Consider the following 15,821-nt stretch of genomic DNA (forward strand, 5'->3'; position numbering starts at 1 on the left):
TTTTGTGAAAAAAATTCTGATCTTCTCACAATTTGTTTCTTGGGTATGATCAGTCTACTAACGCTTCTGAAAAATTAAGTAAAATCCTTGTAAGATGTGTTGACTCGAACATTTATAAATATTTTTGGATACAATGAACGGTCGGGTAGTTTATCCTATACCAATATGCAAGAGGCAGTCGAGTTGCTTAGTATTGCGAGACCGGTTGAAAGGATTCTACTGAAACGGTTTAGTGCATATATACAGAGCAAACGGTAGATTGATCTAATATAATAAGTTATTGTTTGTCATCACCAGATTAAAATATAGAACAATATGTGTGTGAAAATTGGATACAATACAAATTTATATATCTTAATTCATATTGTTTGTTTTTAGCAATCTAAACTCATTAAAAAATTGATTATTCTAAAAATATATATATTAGAAATAAGTAAAAAAAATAGAAATATCGGATTATTTTAAATAGATTCGAAAATAATTATTAGTCTTTATTATAATATAGGAGAGATAACTTAAAAATAATGGGTTTTTTTTTTTTAATCTACCTAAACTCATACAAGTGAGACAACTCAAGATTGTTTAGTTTTTGGGGCATACTCTTACCATTAAACCAAAAAATGAGTGTTGGGGGGGGAGGGGGGGGGCAAGAAGAAGAAATATTTCACCATTAAAAAAATGGTTATTCCGATTGACTCGCTCCTTAATTGATAGATACCCCCACCCAACCCCTTCCTTGTGTTTAAATACTTTTTTGTTGGTTTTGAATTTCCTATATATAAGACGAGCCTCATAAAATAGGAATGAGATCCTTTGCTAAAGTTTTCGCAACATTTTCATGTTATATTAAATGTATAGTACAACTTTTTTTATCACGTAAAGATTTATTTATCAAATAATATAAGTTAATGTTCGATTATATGTTTTGCAAACAATATATCACAAAGTGCACCAAATGATTCCTACCATAAAATATTAAGGTCCCACATATCTGAAAATCTCCGGTGCTATGTCGGATTAAGTCCAACAAAAATTAAATTGAAGGGGATGCTGGTATATACTTTCATCTTTTTACACTTCGTGTTTCGTTTCTACTTATTTTGCTCTTTGATAACATTCTCATCTGACTCATTGTTTTTATTCACAGGTATTAGAGTTATGAATGACATATTTATCCGTGAGCTTGAGAAGAAAGGGAAAGCTGGTTATTCCAGCAATCATGACAAACATGAAGAAAAATTGATCTACTGTTGCGAAGAAGCCTGCAAGCTCACATACCACTGCGAAGAAAAAGATAGGCTCGTCCTCCTCCACCCAGAGGCGAGTCTTCTCCTCCCCTCCTCAGTCCGAGTCTCCTCCTCACTCCGGCAAGAAGAAGACGTCTACTGATCTCAACCCATCAATCCAACAGAAGGGAATGCGAAAACTGTCCAAGATCTCGATCACATCGGCTTTTTCTCAAGAGGTGTCTGGTCAGATGATGAGCATCTTTCTAGGCCGGGGATACATCCTTTATATACCCCGGAATCGGTTATCGTTGGACGAGGTCCTACTCACATAGCACAGAAACTATTATTTCAGCTCCCTTCGAACGCAGATGCAACGTTCTTGAATTCACTGGGATGGTCTGATCTTGCTTGCCGGACATGTAGCAGCCTCACTGAGGTATATTTCTCTTTTCAAAACTTAACTTGATGTTCAATATGCGATTGATTTTCTTCTCGTTTTCTCATTCTCATCTTATTTATTCAGGGATCATGTATCTAGGAGAGTTGGTCGAGCGCACCGACGTTATAAGGTCGAACGTCTACCACGATTCACCTGAGGGTATGGCTCTTCGCGACCATCTCCATGCGACAATCGACGAGGCGAAGGCGACACATGCTAAAGAGCTTTCGGAGTCTCAAGCTCGATACAATAAGCTTTTTAAGAAGAAGAACAGAAAGAGGAGGAGCTTAAGCGACTGATAGAAGACCACACGAAAGAGATCCAGAAGTTGAAGGAGGAGTCAAAGATTTCTCGAGCTGAAGCAGCACAAGCTCGCAGAGACCTTAAAGACGCCAATGCGCAACATGTGAAGGAAGCCTCCTCATTCAAGGAAGAATTCATGAAGTCTGAAGAATTCAACGAGATTTGTGGTCTGAAAGATTTCCATTACTTGGAGGTGGGTTTCGAGGGTGCAGTCGACCTCTTCAAGGCTCATGGTTACCTTCCAACAGGCGCTTCCACTGACTTCATCGGATTTGGGGACTTCGTAGCGAGTCTCCCTCCTGACCTTTAGACCACGTTCTTTTACTTATGCTATTTTATCATTGACGCATACGATGTATGCCTTTGGGTCGTATCTTGTCACTTACTGCATTGCTTTACTTTACGTACTATTATGCGATTATTGACGCTTATATTCGGCTATCTCCTTTTGCGCACTTTTGGTATGTATGAAATCCACTTTTATGCTATATCGAGTATCTTGCATTTGAATATATTGTTTCTTCTGAGTTTATCTTCGACCTTTTGGAACCACTAGGGTACGAGCTTGCCGAAGCTCATCAACTAAGGTACGAGCTTACCCAAGCTCCCTTCTTCTCCTCACATCTTCTCTCCTGCCATGCTCAACTTTAACAAGTAGAATCTAACTGTTGTTTCTACTACCTCTTCTCCTCTACTAGGCATAGTCCCAGTAGTTAAATTTAATTTTTCTTCTCTTCAACTCTTCTTATCTACTAGGCGTAGTCCAAATAGGTAAAATTTATTCTTCTCATCTACTAAGCATAGCTCAAGTAGGTAAAATTTAATTTTTCTTCTCCCCAACTCTTATCCTCTACTAGGCGTAGTTCAAGTAGGTAAAACAACTCATCTCCTCTAATAGACCTAGCTCAAGTAGATAAAATTTAATTTTTCTTCTCCTCAACTCTTCTCCTCTACTAGGCCTAACTCAAGTATGTAAAATTTAATTTTTCTTCTCATCAACTCTTCTCCTCTACTAGGCGTAGCCCAAGTAGGTAAAATTTAATTTTTCTTCTCCCCAACTCTTCTCTACTAGACGCAGCCCAATTAGGTAAAATTTAATTTTTCTTCTCCCCAACTTTTCTCCTCTACTAGGCGTAGCCCAAGTACGTAAAATTTAATTTTTCTTCTTCCCAACTCTTCTCATCTATTAGGCGCAACCCAAGTAGGTAAGTGACGATATTGAGTTAGTTCTTCTGCTCCTTCTTCGGTCTACCATCTCTACGTCTCAGCTCAAATTTCTCACAGACGGCGTCAAGTGATACTCACTAGAAATATAGGGTTCAGGTCCAATAAGTAAGACTAGCCCAAAAGTAGACCTCGAATTTACTCTAGACCTAAAATAACAAAGGACACCGTTAGAATGAGGCCGGGAGGTTGTCCCGGCGTACCCTCTCCGACGCCAAGTCAGGTACTGAGAATAAAATGAGAGTGCAGCTGGGGAAACTACTGAAAATCAATATATTGAATGAATGAATTGGATACTCAAACCTGTTATTTATAGGAGCGTATAAGAGATCCATCATGGACCACTTATCTAGGTTGGGAATGAGTCGTGCGTCCAAAGTCATGTTTCGACCTAATTTTGATGGGCCCATTCATGAAATATGGATTTGTCTAATTGTATTTTAAGATTCTATATATGTCATATCATAAATTTATTGTATATATTAAGCATATTAAAATAAAGATGTCGTGAAATAAGCAAGGATAACCCAACTCTTATCTAAAATATCTCGTAAGTCGTCGATCTTAAAATTTCAAAAACCCGTCTCATCCGCACTCCCTTATCATTATCAGCATCGTATGGAATTCGAAACACCTTCTAAAAATATTCGCTAAAATTCGCCCATATTGTTATCCATCCTCCCTCGTCCACAGGAATTGCAGGACAGGAAAAATGTAGACGACTATCAATGACGTGTTCAGTGCTGATTGGCTACCAGTTATTGAACTGTACTGGGCCATTTGTGGCCCAAATCTTGATGGGTCTGTTTGGGGCAGAGATGAGAGAGGAACCAGATAAAACCGGGCCCAGCATTTCAATGGCCCAAAATAGATTCACGTGTCAAAATAGAAAGCGTATTCTGTTGCTAAAAATGACGTGTCAAGTGTGGATTGGCTATCAGCTATAACTTCTCTCTCACGTACACATGCGTTGCCAACGCTTAGGAACACACTAGAAGACGTTTAAAACTGGTCGCAACTGAAGTCACCCAATGCTGATGTTCTTGAATTAAGCGAGGATTTTCGGTGGATTTTCATTAGTCTCCCTTCGAATTCCCCAGGAAGTGTACTCTACTTCGGATTCAAGCAAGAGGAAATCACAGGTGAGCTCTGGTTTTTTTCCATAATCATCTATAGTTGATGGTTGCTCTGTGCAATTTCGGCGAATTTATTGATTGTTTTAGTGAAATTTATCGATGAAAAGTGGTATCTGTCAGTTAGAATCGACCGATTTCAAGTGTCTCTTTTTTGTCCCTCTGAACAGATATGCTGAAGGTTGACTTCGTTCGTTTGGTCGTGTTCCTTCGGTGGATTGAATCAGCGTCAGTATTTTTTTTCTATTTCTGCGTATTTGATTTGATCTGTAGTTGATTATTAATCTAGTGTGTAATGTTTCTGGTTGTAGTTTTGACTTATTAGCATCATTCTGTTTTCTGCTAGTGCTTTGCATTTTGTGTGTTTAAAATTCAAGGAATTTGTTGTCGGCTAACTTGCAGATTGGGGTATTTGCAGAATATTGGACTTAGGGGATGAAATGCAGAAGGTATGCTTCCGGATTGGCTCGGTGAGTAACTGCATATCTTGGTTCTTTTCGAATGGAATGGATGGCATAATTGTTACTCGATGGGGGTTTTCGTTTTTTAAATTTTCGTTACATTTGTATGTGGGGTTGCTCCGAAACTTCACACATTGCATTTACTGAATAATAAAAAAATTGATCTAATAGTACATTCTTTTGAGACTGATATTGGTTAGGTCTTCATAAGTCGGACTTTGTAGAGAGACCTAATGCAACATATTCTTTAATGAGAAACCGATTGTGTATTTGATTTAAGTTCTGGTCGCTGGTGGAACTATGACGTCAATGTGATGTAAAAACGGTTGTCGTACACAAGAGAAACAAGCTTCTGAATGCAATCAACTTTAATGTTTCAGGATGTTAAAAATCTCCAATTTTTTTTGAAAAATAATTGTGGTATTTATCAGATCTAAAATTCTCTCAGTGTCACAATATCGGGCTACGTTTTCTCTGGCTCGTTGTGCATCTGATCGTGAGTATATGGTACTTCTTGTTGAGTCTGGTCAACGCACTTGAGAGTTTTCTTATCTCCAGTGGCTTCCTGAAGAGTTATAGAGATCTTGACATCAGTAAAGTTCAGTACCTGGCAATTGTTCTAGATAGCGAAGAAGCCGCTCACACTACAAAAGTTCTGCACCTATTGAGGTGGCTTGAAGCTATTGGAATAAAGAAAGTTTGTCTATATGATACAGAAGGTAAGATCCCTGCTATAAATTAATCCATGATGGTCTATTGCTAACATTTTGTTGACCTTAGAGCATTGTGATTACAAATCCTTTCATGCTGTAGGAGTGCTGAAGGAATCTAAAGAAGCCCTCACTCTGTGGTTGAAAAGTGAAAAGATCTCCAAGGTACTGCCTTACACGAAGATAGTTTGTAGTTTTTCTGTCTCTTAAATCCCACCACACATAGCCCTCTAATGAAAACTGAACCATCCTTGCACAGGAAACTACGAGTGACCCACTTCTTGTGCAGAAATATATGAGTTTGGAAGTCATTTCTTTTTCAGATGGGAAACATGCAGTTGCCAAAGCTGCTAATTTTCTTCTAGAGAAGTATTATTCGAGTCCCGGTACTGAGAAGCCAAAATTGACGGAATCTGATATGACCGTTGCTCTTGGAGCGATAGGTTTGTTTGTTTGCTTGCTTGTTCCTCCAATTTTATGTTTCTGATTTATAACATGTCAATTTTTTGGTGAAATCAGGTTATGGGGAACCAGAACCTGATCTCATTTTGATTTATGGGCCTGCAAGATGTCACCTGGGATTTCCAGCTTGGAGAATTCGTTATGCTGAGATGGTGTGAGTAATAGAATCGCGCTTCAACCTGTTTTTTCACCCTTTTACTAAAGCTTGAGGAAAATCAGAAGTGCATCTGCCATATTATATACACGTTTTTACCATCTCTTGCAGCAGCCAAAGTGAACCTCTGCTAAACCTGGACAGTCTATTTGTTTTGTTGAGTCTCTCCTTTTAATCTTGACCAAATATCGCACTCATTCAGTTCTTGAACACTGGATGTTGTACTTTATTGTTTGATTGCAGGTACATGGGACCATTGAAGTCTATGAAATTTGGTTCCCTCAAAAAAGCCATTTATAGGTTCACAAGGGTCCGTCAAAACTACGGTATGCACGCATATGCATTTTAATTCTGCGAATTTTAATTAACATTTTTATACCTGTGATTACTCCACTCCGAGTAGTAACTAGAAGTTTAATGACAAATCATAGATAATCAATTATTGGACCAACTTCCATGAGCTTTATGGATTCTGGAATACATTTATAAACTTTGTTTTATGGTTTTTATCATTTGAAAGGTGAAAGAGTATATCTTTTGAAGTTATTATTCTTACATATTTGAACACTCATACTGTAAATGAAGTTAGCAACACGATGCATGCATTTAATAAAGATTATGTAGTGTTATCACAGTTATGACAAAAAATTAACTGTAAAGACATGATTCGTGGTGGGTATTTGATGGGGTTGGTGAATTCACCCACCCATTTGCATATAGTCTTTCGCTTTATACAAAAGATGGTTTATAAGCATCTCATATTATGGTTATATCATATACTATATTGATCTCTTGTTTCGAATTATATAAAACTCAGTCTCAAATATATAAGCGTCTACGCAAAAAGCATGCATCGTTAAAGTCAATCGGTAAAGGAAACATCTTTTTTAGTTGATACGATGTCCTATTCTTACTTGGAAATGATAATAAAATAGAGTGATTTTTTTCTTCTCGCCTGTTCATTTTTATCTTTTGCTCTCCAGGTAAATGAATGGTGTCCCAACACAGGCAAGAATTATACATTTGCTGTGGAGAAACCTTTGGGCGGGGAATGCTTCAAATAATCCGGTGTTATGATTTATTCTGTGTTCTGAGCTGATGAAGTTAACCAGCTGTAAACAGACTTGTTACTGTATAAAAAAGTCTCATATTTACCTCGGAAACATAACTTATATTTTGAAACTACCGATATGTCTACCGGAAAACAAGTTCAGTTCAATATTGTTTGATTAACCTAGAGGTGTAAAAATAAAGCACTAGGAGACGAGATTTGTTTTCAATGGCTTTCATGAGCAGCTCATGAAATCAATTAGAAAAGGGTAAACTACGTATGACTAAATTTGGGAGTACCGGGAAAGATGGTGGTTTTGAAGCAGATGGCGATGATGCAATACTAATGAATTGGAACAATAGGAGGAAACAATGTATACCCATCAGATTAGGGAATCGTTAGTGGATGGTCATTTGCTGTGTTCAAAATTACATGACTAGCAAATCAATCTGCTGCTGCTCAATTACCTTATCTACGTAGTTATGAGAAAGTTCAGCAATTCAGTTGCTTCGAAGAAGACTATGAACACCTTCGAGACACAACTCCCTAAAAAGTATATATGATCCAAATTTCAAAATATACATTTATACAGAATTTTACAAAACAAGACCCTTGAACCATTTCACCAACATCGGAATGCCATTCTATTTTGGCTCTCTGTGATAAGAATATCCAGACGTATCTCAGAAGAATAGCCACATTCTTACAACAAAACCAACCCGGCCGCGTCAAAGAAACGTAGAAATCACTTTCCCAATTTTGGTGTCATTGCCATGTAAACTTTAAATCACGAGTGGTTAGCAGCTTTCAGGATGCCCGTCAATTTAGTATTCAGTTTCCAGCACCCCGTCAATTAGCCCAAACTCCAAAGCCTGCAAAGAAGAACTGAGGTCGGGCGAGGACATTGATGCCATTTCACATCATCATTGTTCTAAATGAGAATCAAATATTTTTTGAGAAATGGATGTTCTATCCCAGGTTCCAATTACATAGATGAGTGACGCGTCGAATAAGCTGATGGTCTAACCGTCATCTGCTGCTTATCTAAATATATGAAACAACAATTGAGTTAAAGCGATAAAAATAAGATAAATGGCAAAAATAAAGAGTTTCGAACATCTACATTTCTCCTTCCATTTTGAACCATATCATTGATAAACATTTGCTTTATGATGTATATGAAACATACACGTCGTACACGAAAGCATACTGATGCAGGTTGTCGCTACTTCTCAAGACATTCAAAAACAATTTCTCCCTTAGAAACTGGAATTTCTCTGACTTATGACACATCCCTCGGTCCCACCATTCAAGGATCGCAAAAGGACTCATCCACTCCATTGGTTTTACCACTCTAATGTGCCTTCCCCCTCAGCTAAAGGTTACGTTTTTCTTTTACCATATTTAAAATTTTCGTATAAAAAAATAAAAAAGCCAACAGTGCATCTTCAGTTGTCATCTTCACTTGTCATAAGGAAACTTAAGTATATCATAACATCACCTCAGACACAGACAAGAACCGGTCTCTCTCTGTGTACATTTGCACCTCCTCAAGAGTTCGTCAAGTAAATGCAGCATACATTTTGTCAAGTTTCTGCATCAAATAAACGCAAACCTTTAACATCACCGCATCCACTAAGCCCCAACAGGAACCACATATAATGGGAAAGGATTAAACTTAAAATTCAACTAATCTCAACCAATCAAACCTTATAATCAAGTGATGATAAGCAAGAAATATACATCCACTAATATGAGAAAGAGAAGATTTAACCACCAAGTTTAGTGAATTCAAGAGTCGAGTCCCACATAAACTAAAACATCTCATGTTGTTCCTCAAATAAAAAATTTATGGATCAGAGTAAGGTTTTTCACTTACTATCACCGGATATGTGAGTAGCCCCTCTAAATAGACCCAAAGGTTTTTCACTTACTATCATAAGAAATTAGTAGCCCCATAAAACAGACCAAAACAGTGATCACATTTGAAATATTTATAGTTCTAAAAATCAAGTCACGCGTAATAATTATTCAGAATAGAGTAGCTATGTAAACAAACAATGAGGAAACTGACATGGCAGGATTGAACTGCTTCATTTACTTGGCGACGTGCATCTTCCACATGATCCTACAGAGAATAATTAGAGTCAATCCCACAAATAATAATGTAGGCAAGTTGTGTGTTTACTAGGGTTCATTTATGCAAATGATGATGGCAGGAAGGGATGCCAGCTCAATCTGAAGCAACATTAGGGACCTTTAATTACCGGTGTCCTGAAGTTGAACAACATCATTTCAACTACATACCAAATGAAAGTCTCATCGTGTTTCATATAACTTAATCTAAGGTTTCACATAGCAACATTCTTGAAACTATTAACGCAAATGAATGTTGCGCCAAACAAAGCATCGAGAAGAGCAGAACAGTAGGACAGTAGATACGGTTCGGACGGAGAGAAAAAGGAATTTTGATAGTGGAATGGAGTGTCGCAATCCCACTATATGATCTAATATTTTGCTTTAAAATTGTATGCATAAGAGAGTTAGTCCATACCCCACACCCACTTTGGGGTTGATGTACCATAATACGGGCGTTTGGCATCGCATACCGCATTCCCTTTTCTCCACCAGCAAGAAGAAGCACGCCAGAACTTGCAGCTACTCCAAAACATACTGTACCAACCTTGGGCTTAATCTAAAGCAACAATTAGAGCCAGACATAGTTTCAGAAAAATCAAGCAACACGTAGAAAGATGCATGCTCAAAATTAAAGAGGAAACCAATTCAGCATTCCGTTCGGGAAATTGAAGCATTTAGGCTTATGGAGGCAAAAAAATCTCACATAGAATTAAATAGAAACTGCAACAAATTACTAAAGCAAATGAATCTTACCCAGGACATGCAGTCATATATTGCTAAGATAGAGTAGGTGCTGCCACCCGGGCAATTCAGATAAATCTAACAAGAAGAAATTTCAATGAACGTGAACAACAGTCAGAAACAAGGCACAGAAATCTTAACTCAGAAAATGATTATAGGTTCTAAAATGTGAGAAAATATGCACGCACCAAAATATCTGATAGTTCATCGATTGTCGCCAAAGTTACTAGTTGTGATATAACTCGCTGAGCCACCTGTGAGTTAACTGGCTGCCCAATGAAGATTATACGATTTCTGAACAATACTGTAGAAAGATCCAAAGGTCCACCTGGGGTCATCACCGCAGGCATGATGGGCTGATTCCCCTTTTTGGCTTCTATAACCCCATTACTGATTAAAAAAATGCTTACTTTAAACTTTTATCTAATAAAAAACAGTGTAAATAATGTCGTGGATGACAAATTCATAAAACAGGGTTCAGGTTTAACTAAAAATCGACAGACAATACCCATGAACATGGTGCTAGAGTTATTGTTTATAAACTCTTTTTACCCGCTAAGGATGTACCAATTTTGTTATGTAAACAGCGAAATATGCATCTATAGGATTATGAAAATACACCCACAAAAAACCAGCATGATTTATTTAGATATGTATATAATCTCTATTCATGTATTTGTGGGTGTCTTAACTTTTAAGGGAACTTGCCAACACAGAATCCTTCCCTCTCCGAACTAGACAAGGAAACATCAAGCAAGAGCAGAATTTGATTGCAGCTAGTGAAAGTTAATCATGAAGCATGCATCAAGTATCATCCAAGAATCTCCCGAAATCAAAGTTCAAGACGCTTAAGCTGACAAGATTTTTAAATATCCAATGATTTCAAGGACAGAACAATGAACCTGTAATCGGCAAAAGAATCATTCTGGTCAACCTCTGATGGCAATTTGCTTGTTCTGTTAGTAAATACTGCTATCACACAAGATTAACACTATTATCAAAATCATTCCTCACGGAGGAATCCCTTCCACTATCTCTCCAATACAAAGTAGATGTAAAACTACATAAATTTCAGCAGCTCCACACAAATACGCAGAAAAACATTCCAGCAACAGAAACTTGAAACAAATTCCCTTCTCATTCAATTAAAGGTATTCAAACAGCACAACTATCACTACAATTTCAACTGTAGGCATACCGAGAACAGGAGAATCACCATAGGAGCTTGAAAGAGCTGAAACTGTAGGTCTCAACCCCAAATCAAAATTATTGACGTGGAATAACATTGTCACAATAGCATTATAAAAAGTTAAAAACCGAAAAAAAAAAAGTTGAGTGTGATCAAAATCTAAATTTTTTTGTTTACATTTATACTCTTTTGGATCTAAAATTATTTTGATCGATCTTATTTATTGCCTATCAAAAAATTTCCCTAGGACCATATCATTAAATCTTATTAGCTAATTAAAGGTGAGATCTTTATATTAATTTTTAATTGATTTGTTGAAGTCTTATTTGAAATTATAATTATACTCTAATTTGTTTATATTTTAAAATTTAATCATATTTTTATCTATATTTTTACATTTTTAAATAGCCTATCACTCTTAATAAAAATATGAAAAAAAATCATAATTTTAAAATAACAAAAAATTATCATATTTAAATGAATATTTCACTCAACCGTGCAAATGATCACTTGTGTGTTGAAAGTGTCTTATTCCCATAAAATGGGGTTGCTATCTGAACAAGATTATTATAAATTTACAATATTTCTTTCTATACTATATGAACTGCAAATCATTTACATCCATTTTCACTTAATTTTTACCATAAATTAAATTGTGGATCAAATCCATCCAACTTTTATACTTGCAATTATTATAACATACGTTCTAAACAAAATTATCTAACATATTAATTACTCAAAATTTTAATTTAATATAACCTGATCAAATTCACAAAATATAGGAAACACATAAGACCAAAATTCACATTATTTTATGTAAAACCAACGGTCTAACAGATCTTTTTATGTCCGTGAGACGGGTCAATGTGTTCATATTTAAAAGCGAAAATTAATTTTAATATAAATATAATATTTTTCATGAATCAAATCTGGTTGGATATCTATCTCATAAAATTGACTTATAAAACCGACTTATATGAGTTTTTGTGTGTATCTAAAACTTACTAGTGTTTTTTATTCATTACACGTTTATTTTAATTTAAACATCTTGTGATTTGATTTGTAACAATACTACTACAAGAAGAAAGTAACTGTATTTTTGGGAAACGGGACAAAATTATAGTGAAAACCTGTTTAAATTCGACAGAAATGTGAAATCGTTCTTAAGCTTAAGAGGACTCTATAAATGTCAACCATTTTCTTGGATATTAGGTTAAGTTCATATTCATTTATTTGTTAGTATATATATATATAAATATAAGGTGATTTTGATGAATTTGAAAAATGCATATCTCCTTCACTATGTTATTTAAAATCTATTTTTCGAGTTTCTATCGCAATCAAAGCTTCGATAATTAATGGTTGAGTAGGTCTCTTGTGAGACGGTCTCACGAATCTTTATCTGTGAGACAGGTCAACCTTATCGATATTCACAATAAAAAGTAATACTCTTAGCATAAAAAATAATGATTTTTCATGGATGACCCAAATAAGATATCCGTCTCACAAAATACGACCCGTGAGACCGTCTCACACAAGTTTTTGTCTTAATGGTTTGGCAATTTCATTGGCTTTTTCTCATTATTTACTTGTAGAAGTTTGCACATATTTGGGGGAACATTGTCATGTAACAACTGGTCTAAGATCAACTTGACTTGGGAATAAATACAAGACTATCGACCGGGAAGAAATGGCACACAGGCGCCGCACCCGGCCGAGTTTTCAGAACCCGAAAGCCGGCATGCTTCGGATCCCACTGCGAAGTATCCATATGGCAGATCGCCCCAGCTTCCACTTTTCCACCGTCGTCCCCTTCCACCAGGACCTTGTAAAGCACGTTGTATCCCACCTGAGCATGGCAGTAGAAAACCGCGTACGGGTACGGCAATCTGTGGCACGAAACCAGTTCCGATGCCGGAATCTCCGACGGGTTGTCATGGACTGTGTAGTTCTGCAAAGCGGAGATCGATTCATTCAGGTACTCGGTATTCAATACCTTGAACTTCGAACCGGGCCCGAACACGGAGTTAACAAAATCCAACATGGATTCTAGAGAAGTGGCGCAGATTTTAGTCTCGCCTCTGATCGGTTTAGCTTCACAGTGGTGAAGCGTCATCTTCATGGCTTTGGCTTGTTTGGAATCCGATGGGAATGAGAAAAATTTGAGAATTTCGGGGAATTGGGCTGTGGAGAAAGGAATGGAGTCGGATTCCTCCCTGGAAAGAAAACGGGGAGAAGCTGACGGGGGCTCTTTTCTTGGAAAATAGATGGGAATCCTTTTCCCGATCACGAGATCATCGTGGTGAAAAAACAAGTTCATCTCAGGATCCACGCCTTGATTTTCGTCTCCGTTTTCGACCCGTGATTGAAGATGGTTATCTCCATGATCCGTCGCAGCTCTCATGGGATCAAAAGGTACATGTTTGTGCAAATCTTTCACGTGTGCTTCGGATAATTGGAGACAGCGCTGCAAAAGGGTTTCAGTAAAATTCATGAAACAGGTAAGAATTTGGCCTGTAATCTGAGAATCAGCCATGAAATAATCATGATTGTATTACCTGAAGCGAAAGCAGGGAACAGAGGAGGAAGATGAGTGAACCGAACAGGGAAGCCATGTCTTCTGTAATTTCCTGAAGCTCTTTTGCAATTCTGAGTAGTCTTTTACTTTAGGTTCTGGATTTCCAGAGAGATGTTTTCTCGTGAAAGTCAACTGAAAAATATATGGCAAGTGGACAGATGACACCAATATAGAATTTAATTTTTTTAAAGATTATTTATTTTATTATTGAATTCATCGGTTGACCACTTTTGTTAATGGTTTATGGAAATAGCCACCATAAGATATTCAAGATATGGTCGGATTACAAAAATTCTTCAGAAATCGTCTCATTATTCATTTTTGCGACACATATTTCCTATCTAATCCAAATCATTAAAAATATTATTTTTCATTCCAAATATAGACTCGTCTCACGGAAATAAATATGTGATCCGGACTGATCATGATTTTAAAATCGATGGTTTCGGTTTTGGAAACGATGATTTCGATTTCGATGGGAGATGAAGTCGAAATTGACCAGCTTAAGTATGGTTCTGGTCGTGGTTCGTGACGTGTTGGTTCCAGTTTGGTTACATACAATTTGAATTAAAATTTCGGACTTTAATTTTAAAGATCGAGAAGAAAATACTGATACAACGCATGAGATAACTTAAAATAATTAAAGTTAATTATTCAACATTTATAGTACAAAATATTATAGATTTTAATTTTTTATTAAAAGAAAAATAAATAGGGGTTATTTCATTAAAAAATGACATACACATTGCTTAGTAATTTAATTTTTCTTACTAATAATTAAATTAATATTTTGGTTTTGAAATTCAAATATACACACACGCTTTTAATAAGGATTTTCTTTGCCTTTCAAAAGATGGCATCTTATATGGTATTCTTTTCGACTTTATCAGAGAAATTAATGAAACCGATTTCCAGAATATATTTATTTATCTCTGTTTTCGTGATCTGCTTCCCAAATCATATATACCTTTTTTTTTTAAACAACAATCAAATATCCCAGAAAATATATATAATGGATATTATATTTATAATTTTTTATTCGAATCAATTTTTTTTTGGCAAAAACTTGTGTGAGACGGTCTCACGGGTTGTATTTTGTGAGACGGATCTTTATTTGGGTCATCAATTAAAAATTATTACTTTTTATGCTAAGAGTATTACTTTTATTGTTAATATCGATAAGATTGACCCGTCTCACAGATTAGAATATGTGAGACGATCTCACATGAGACCAACTCATTTTTTTTACGAAAGAAGAGACTCAACGTCTTTGTCTCATCCATTATTTGGCTCGATATTGTTGTATATCAATGAAAAAATAATTTTCTTAAAAAATCACTCTATTTTCAAGATAATAACTCAGATTATAAGATTAAATTCATACTCATTAAATTAAAAATTGAAAAACCATAGCTAGGCCACATTGAATCTATCAAAAAATTATATAAAAAAGTTTGGGAAAAAATATATTTGAGATATGCTGGACTGCAGGCCAATATTCCTGACCACATTAAAAGATATATTTTTGCAAATTTAGTATTCGTTTGACTTTATGTGTAATGTGATATCACCATAGATTGGGACACATAATTAATTAATACATTTTTTTTTGAAGGGATAATTAATACATTTTTATAGTGTTTGAAAAGGGTGAGACTCCCCCACCCCACCCCAAAATTTAAAAAGGGTGAAACTGTTCAGAAAAATATAGAACCTGTTGAAAAATTATTTAAAAATGTGAAAAATATTTGTGTTGAAAATGTGAATGTTGAATGTTGAAAATTAGGTAAAATTAGGTGTTGAATATTGAAAATTAGTGTGTGATGATGTAGGTAATGATGTATTTTATTTTTGGATTATTTGTAAAAATTTTCTATAAATAGATCTCTCATTTGTGAAGAAAATCACAATTGAGTTGAGAGAAAAATATTATAAAGTGTGTAGTGTGATAATTTTGAGAGTTTGAGATTTTTACTTTTTACCGTAAATTTTTACTTTTTCACAACAC

The 15,821-nt window shown here is 35.8% G+C and overlaps 3 protein-coding genes across 10 annotated transcripts; 1 reads left to right on the forward strand and 2 right to left on the reverse strand.

Moving 5' to 3' along the window:
* The first annotated feature begins 4,148 nt into the window (after positions 1 to 4,148).
* Positions 4,149 to 7,334, forward strand: LOC140956917 (uncharacterized). 2 transcript variants are annotated; one of them, XM_073413857.1, is made up of 9 exons: positions 4,149 to 4,337; positions 4,499 to 4,556; positions 4,747 to 4,798; positions 5,238 to 5,508; positions 5,603 to 5,664; positions 5,759 to 5,942; positions 6,019 to 6,115; positions 6,359 to 6,441; positions 7,099 to 7,334. In XM_073413857.1, exons 2-9 carry the CDS (start codon positions 4,501 to 4,503, stop codon positions 7,104 to 7,106), a joined length of 813 nt encoding a protein of 270 aa, XP_073269958.1. In that variant the 5' UTR covers positions 4,149 to 4,337; positions 4,499 to 4,500; the 3' UTR covers positions 7,107 to 7,334. The 2 variants fall into 2 exon arrangements, with proteins under 2 accessions (XP_073269958.1, XP_073269959.1); XM_073413858.1 differs by having other exon boundaries at positions 4,189 to 4,337; positions 5,221 to 5,508.
* On the reverse strand, positions 7,078 to 11,360 carry LOC140956918 (ATP-dependent Clp protease proteolytic subunit 6, chloroplastic-like). Of its 7 annotated transcripts, XR_012171560.1 has the most exons (8): positions 11,245 to 11,360; positions 10,949 to 11,015; positions 10,235 to 10,436; positions 10,059 to 10,124; positions 9,721 to 9,861; positions 9,241 to 9,294; positions 8,668 to 8,760; positions 7,078 to 8,038 (listed from the first exon to the last, which is right to left on the reverse strand). XR_012171560.1 is itself a non-coding variant. In XM_073413860.1 (7 exons), exons 1-7 carry the CDS (start codon positions 11,330 to 11,332, stop codon positions 8,728 to 8,730), a joined length of 651 nt encoding a protein of 216 aa, XP_073269961.1. In that variant the 5' UTR covers positions 11,333 to 11,360; the 3' UTR covers positions 8,382 to 8,727. The 7 variants fall into 7 exon arrangements, 5 of the variants coding, with proteins under 5 accessions (XP_073269961.1, XP_073269963.1, XP_073269962.1 ...); XM_073413860.1 differs by lacking the exon at positions 7,078 to 8,038 and having other exon boundaries at positions 8,382 to 8,760; XR_012171559.1 differs by lacking the exon at positions 7,078 to 8,038 and having other exon boundaries at positions 8,382 to 8,760; positions 9,241 to 9,861.
* Positions 11,361 to 12,789: 1,429 nt separating this feature from the next.
* On the reverse strand, positions 12,790 to 13,964 carry LOC140957393 (BURP domain-containing protein BNM2A-like). The gene is made up of 2 exons (XM_073414625.1): positions 13,794 to 13,964; positions 12,790 to 13,702 (listed from the first exon to the last, which is right to left on the reverse strand). The coding sequence occupies exons 1-2, from the start codon at positions 13,848 to 13,850 to the stop codon at positions 12,881 to 12,883; spliced, it is 879 nt and encodes a 292-aa protein (XP_073270726.1). The 5' UTR covers positions 13,851 to 13,964; the 3' UTR covers positions 12,790 to 12,880.
* Positions 13,965 to 15,821: the final 1,857 nt, after the last annotated feature.

Source organism: Primulina huaijiensis, chromosome 14 (assembly GCF_012295235.1).
Source record: "Primulina huaijiensis isolate GDHJ02 chromosome 14, ASM1229523v2, whole genome shotgun sequence".
Taxonomy (NCBI): Eukaryota; Viridiplantae; Streptophyta; class Magnoliopsida; order Lamiales; family Gesneriaceae; genus Primulina; species Primulina huaijiensis.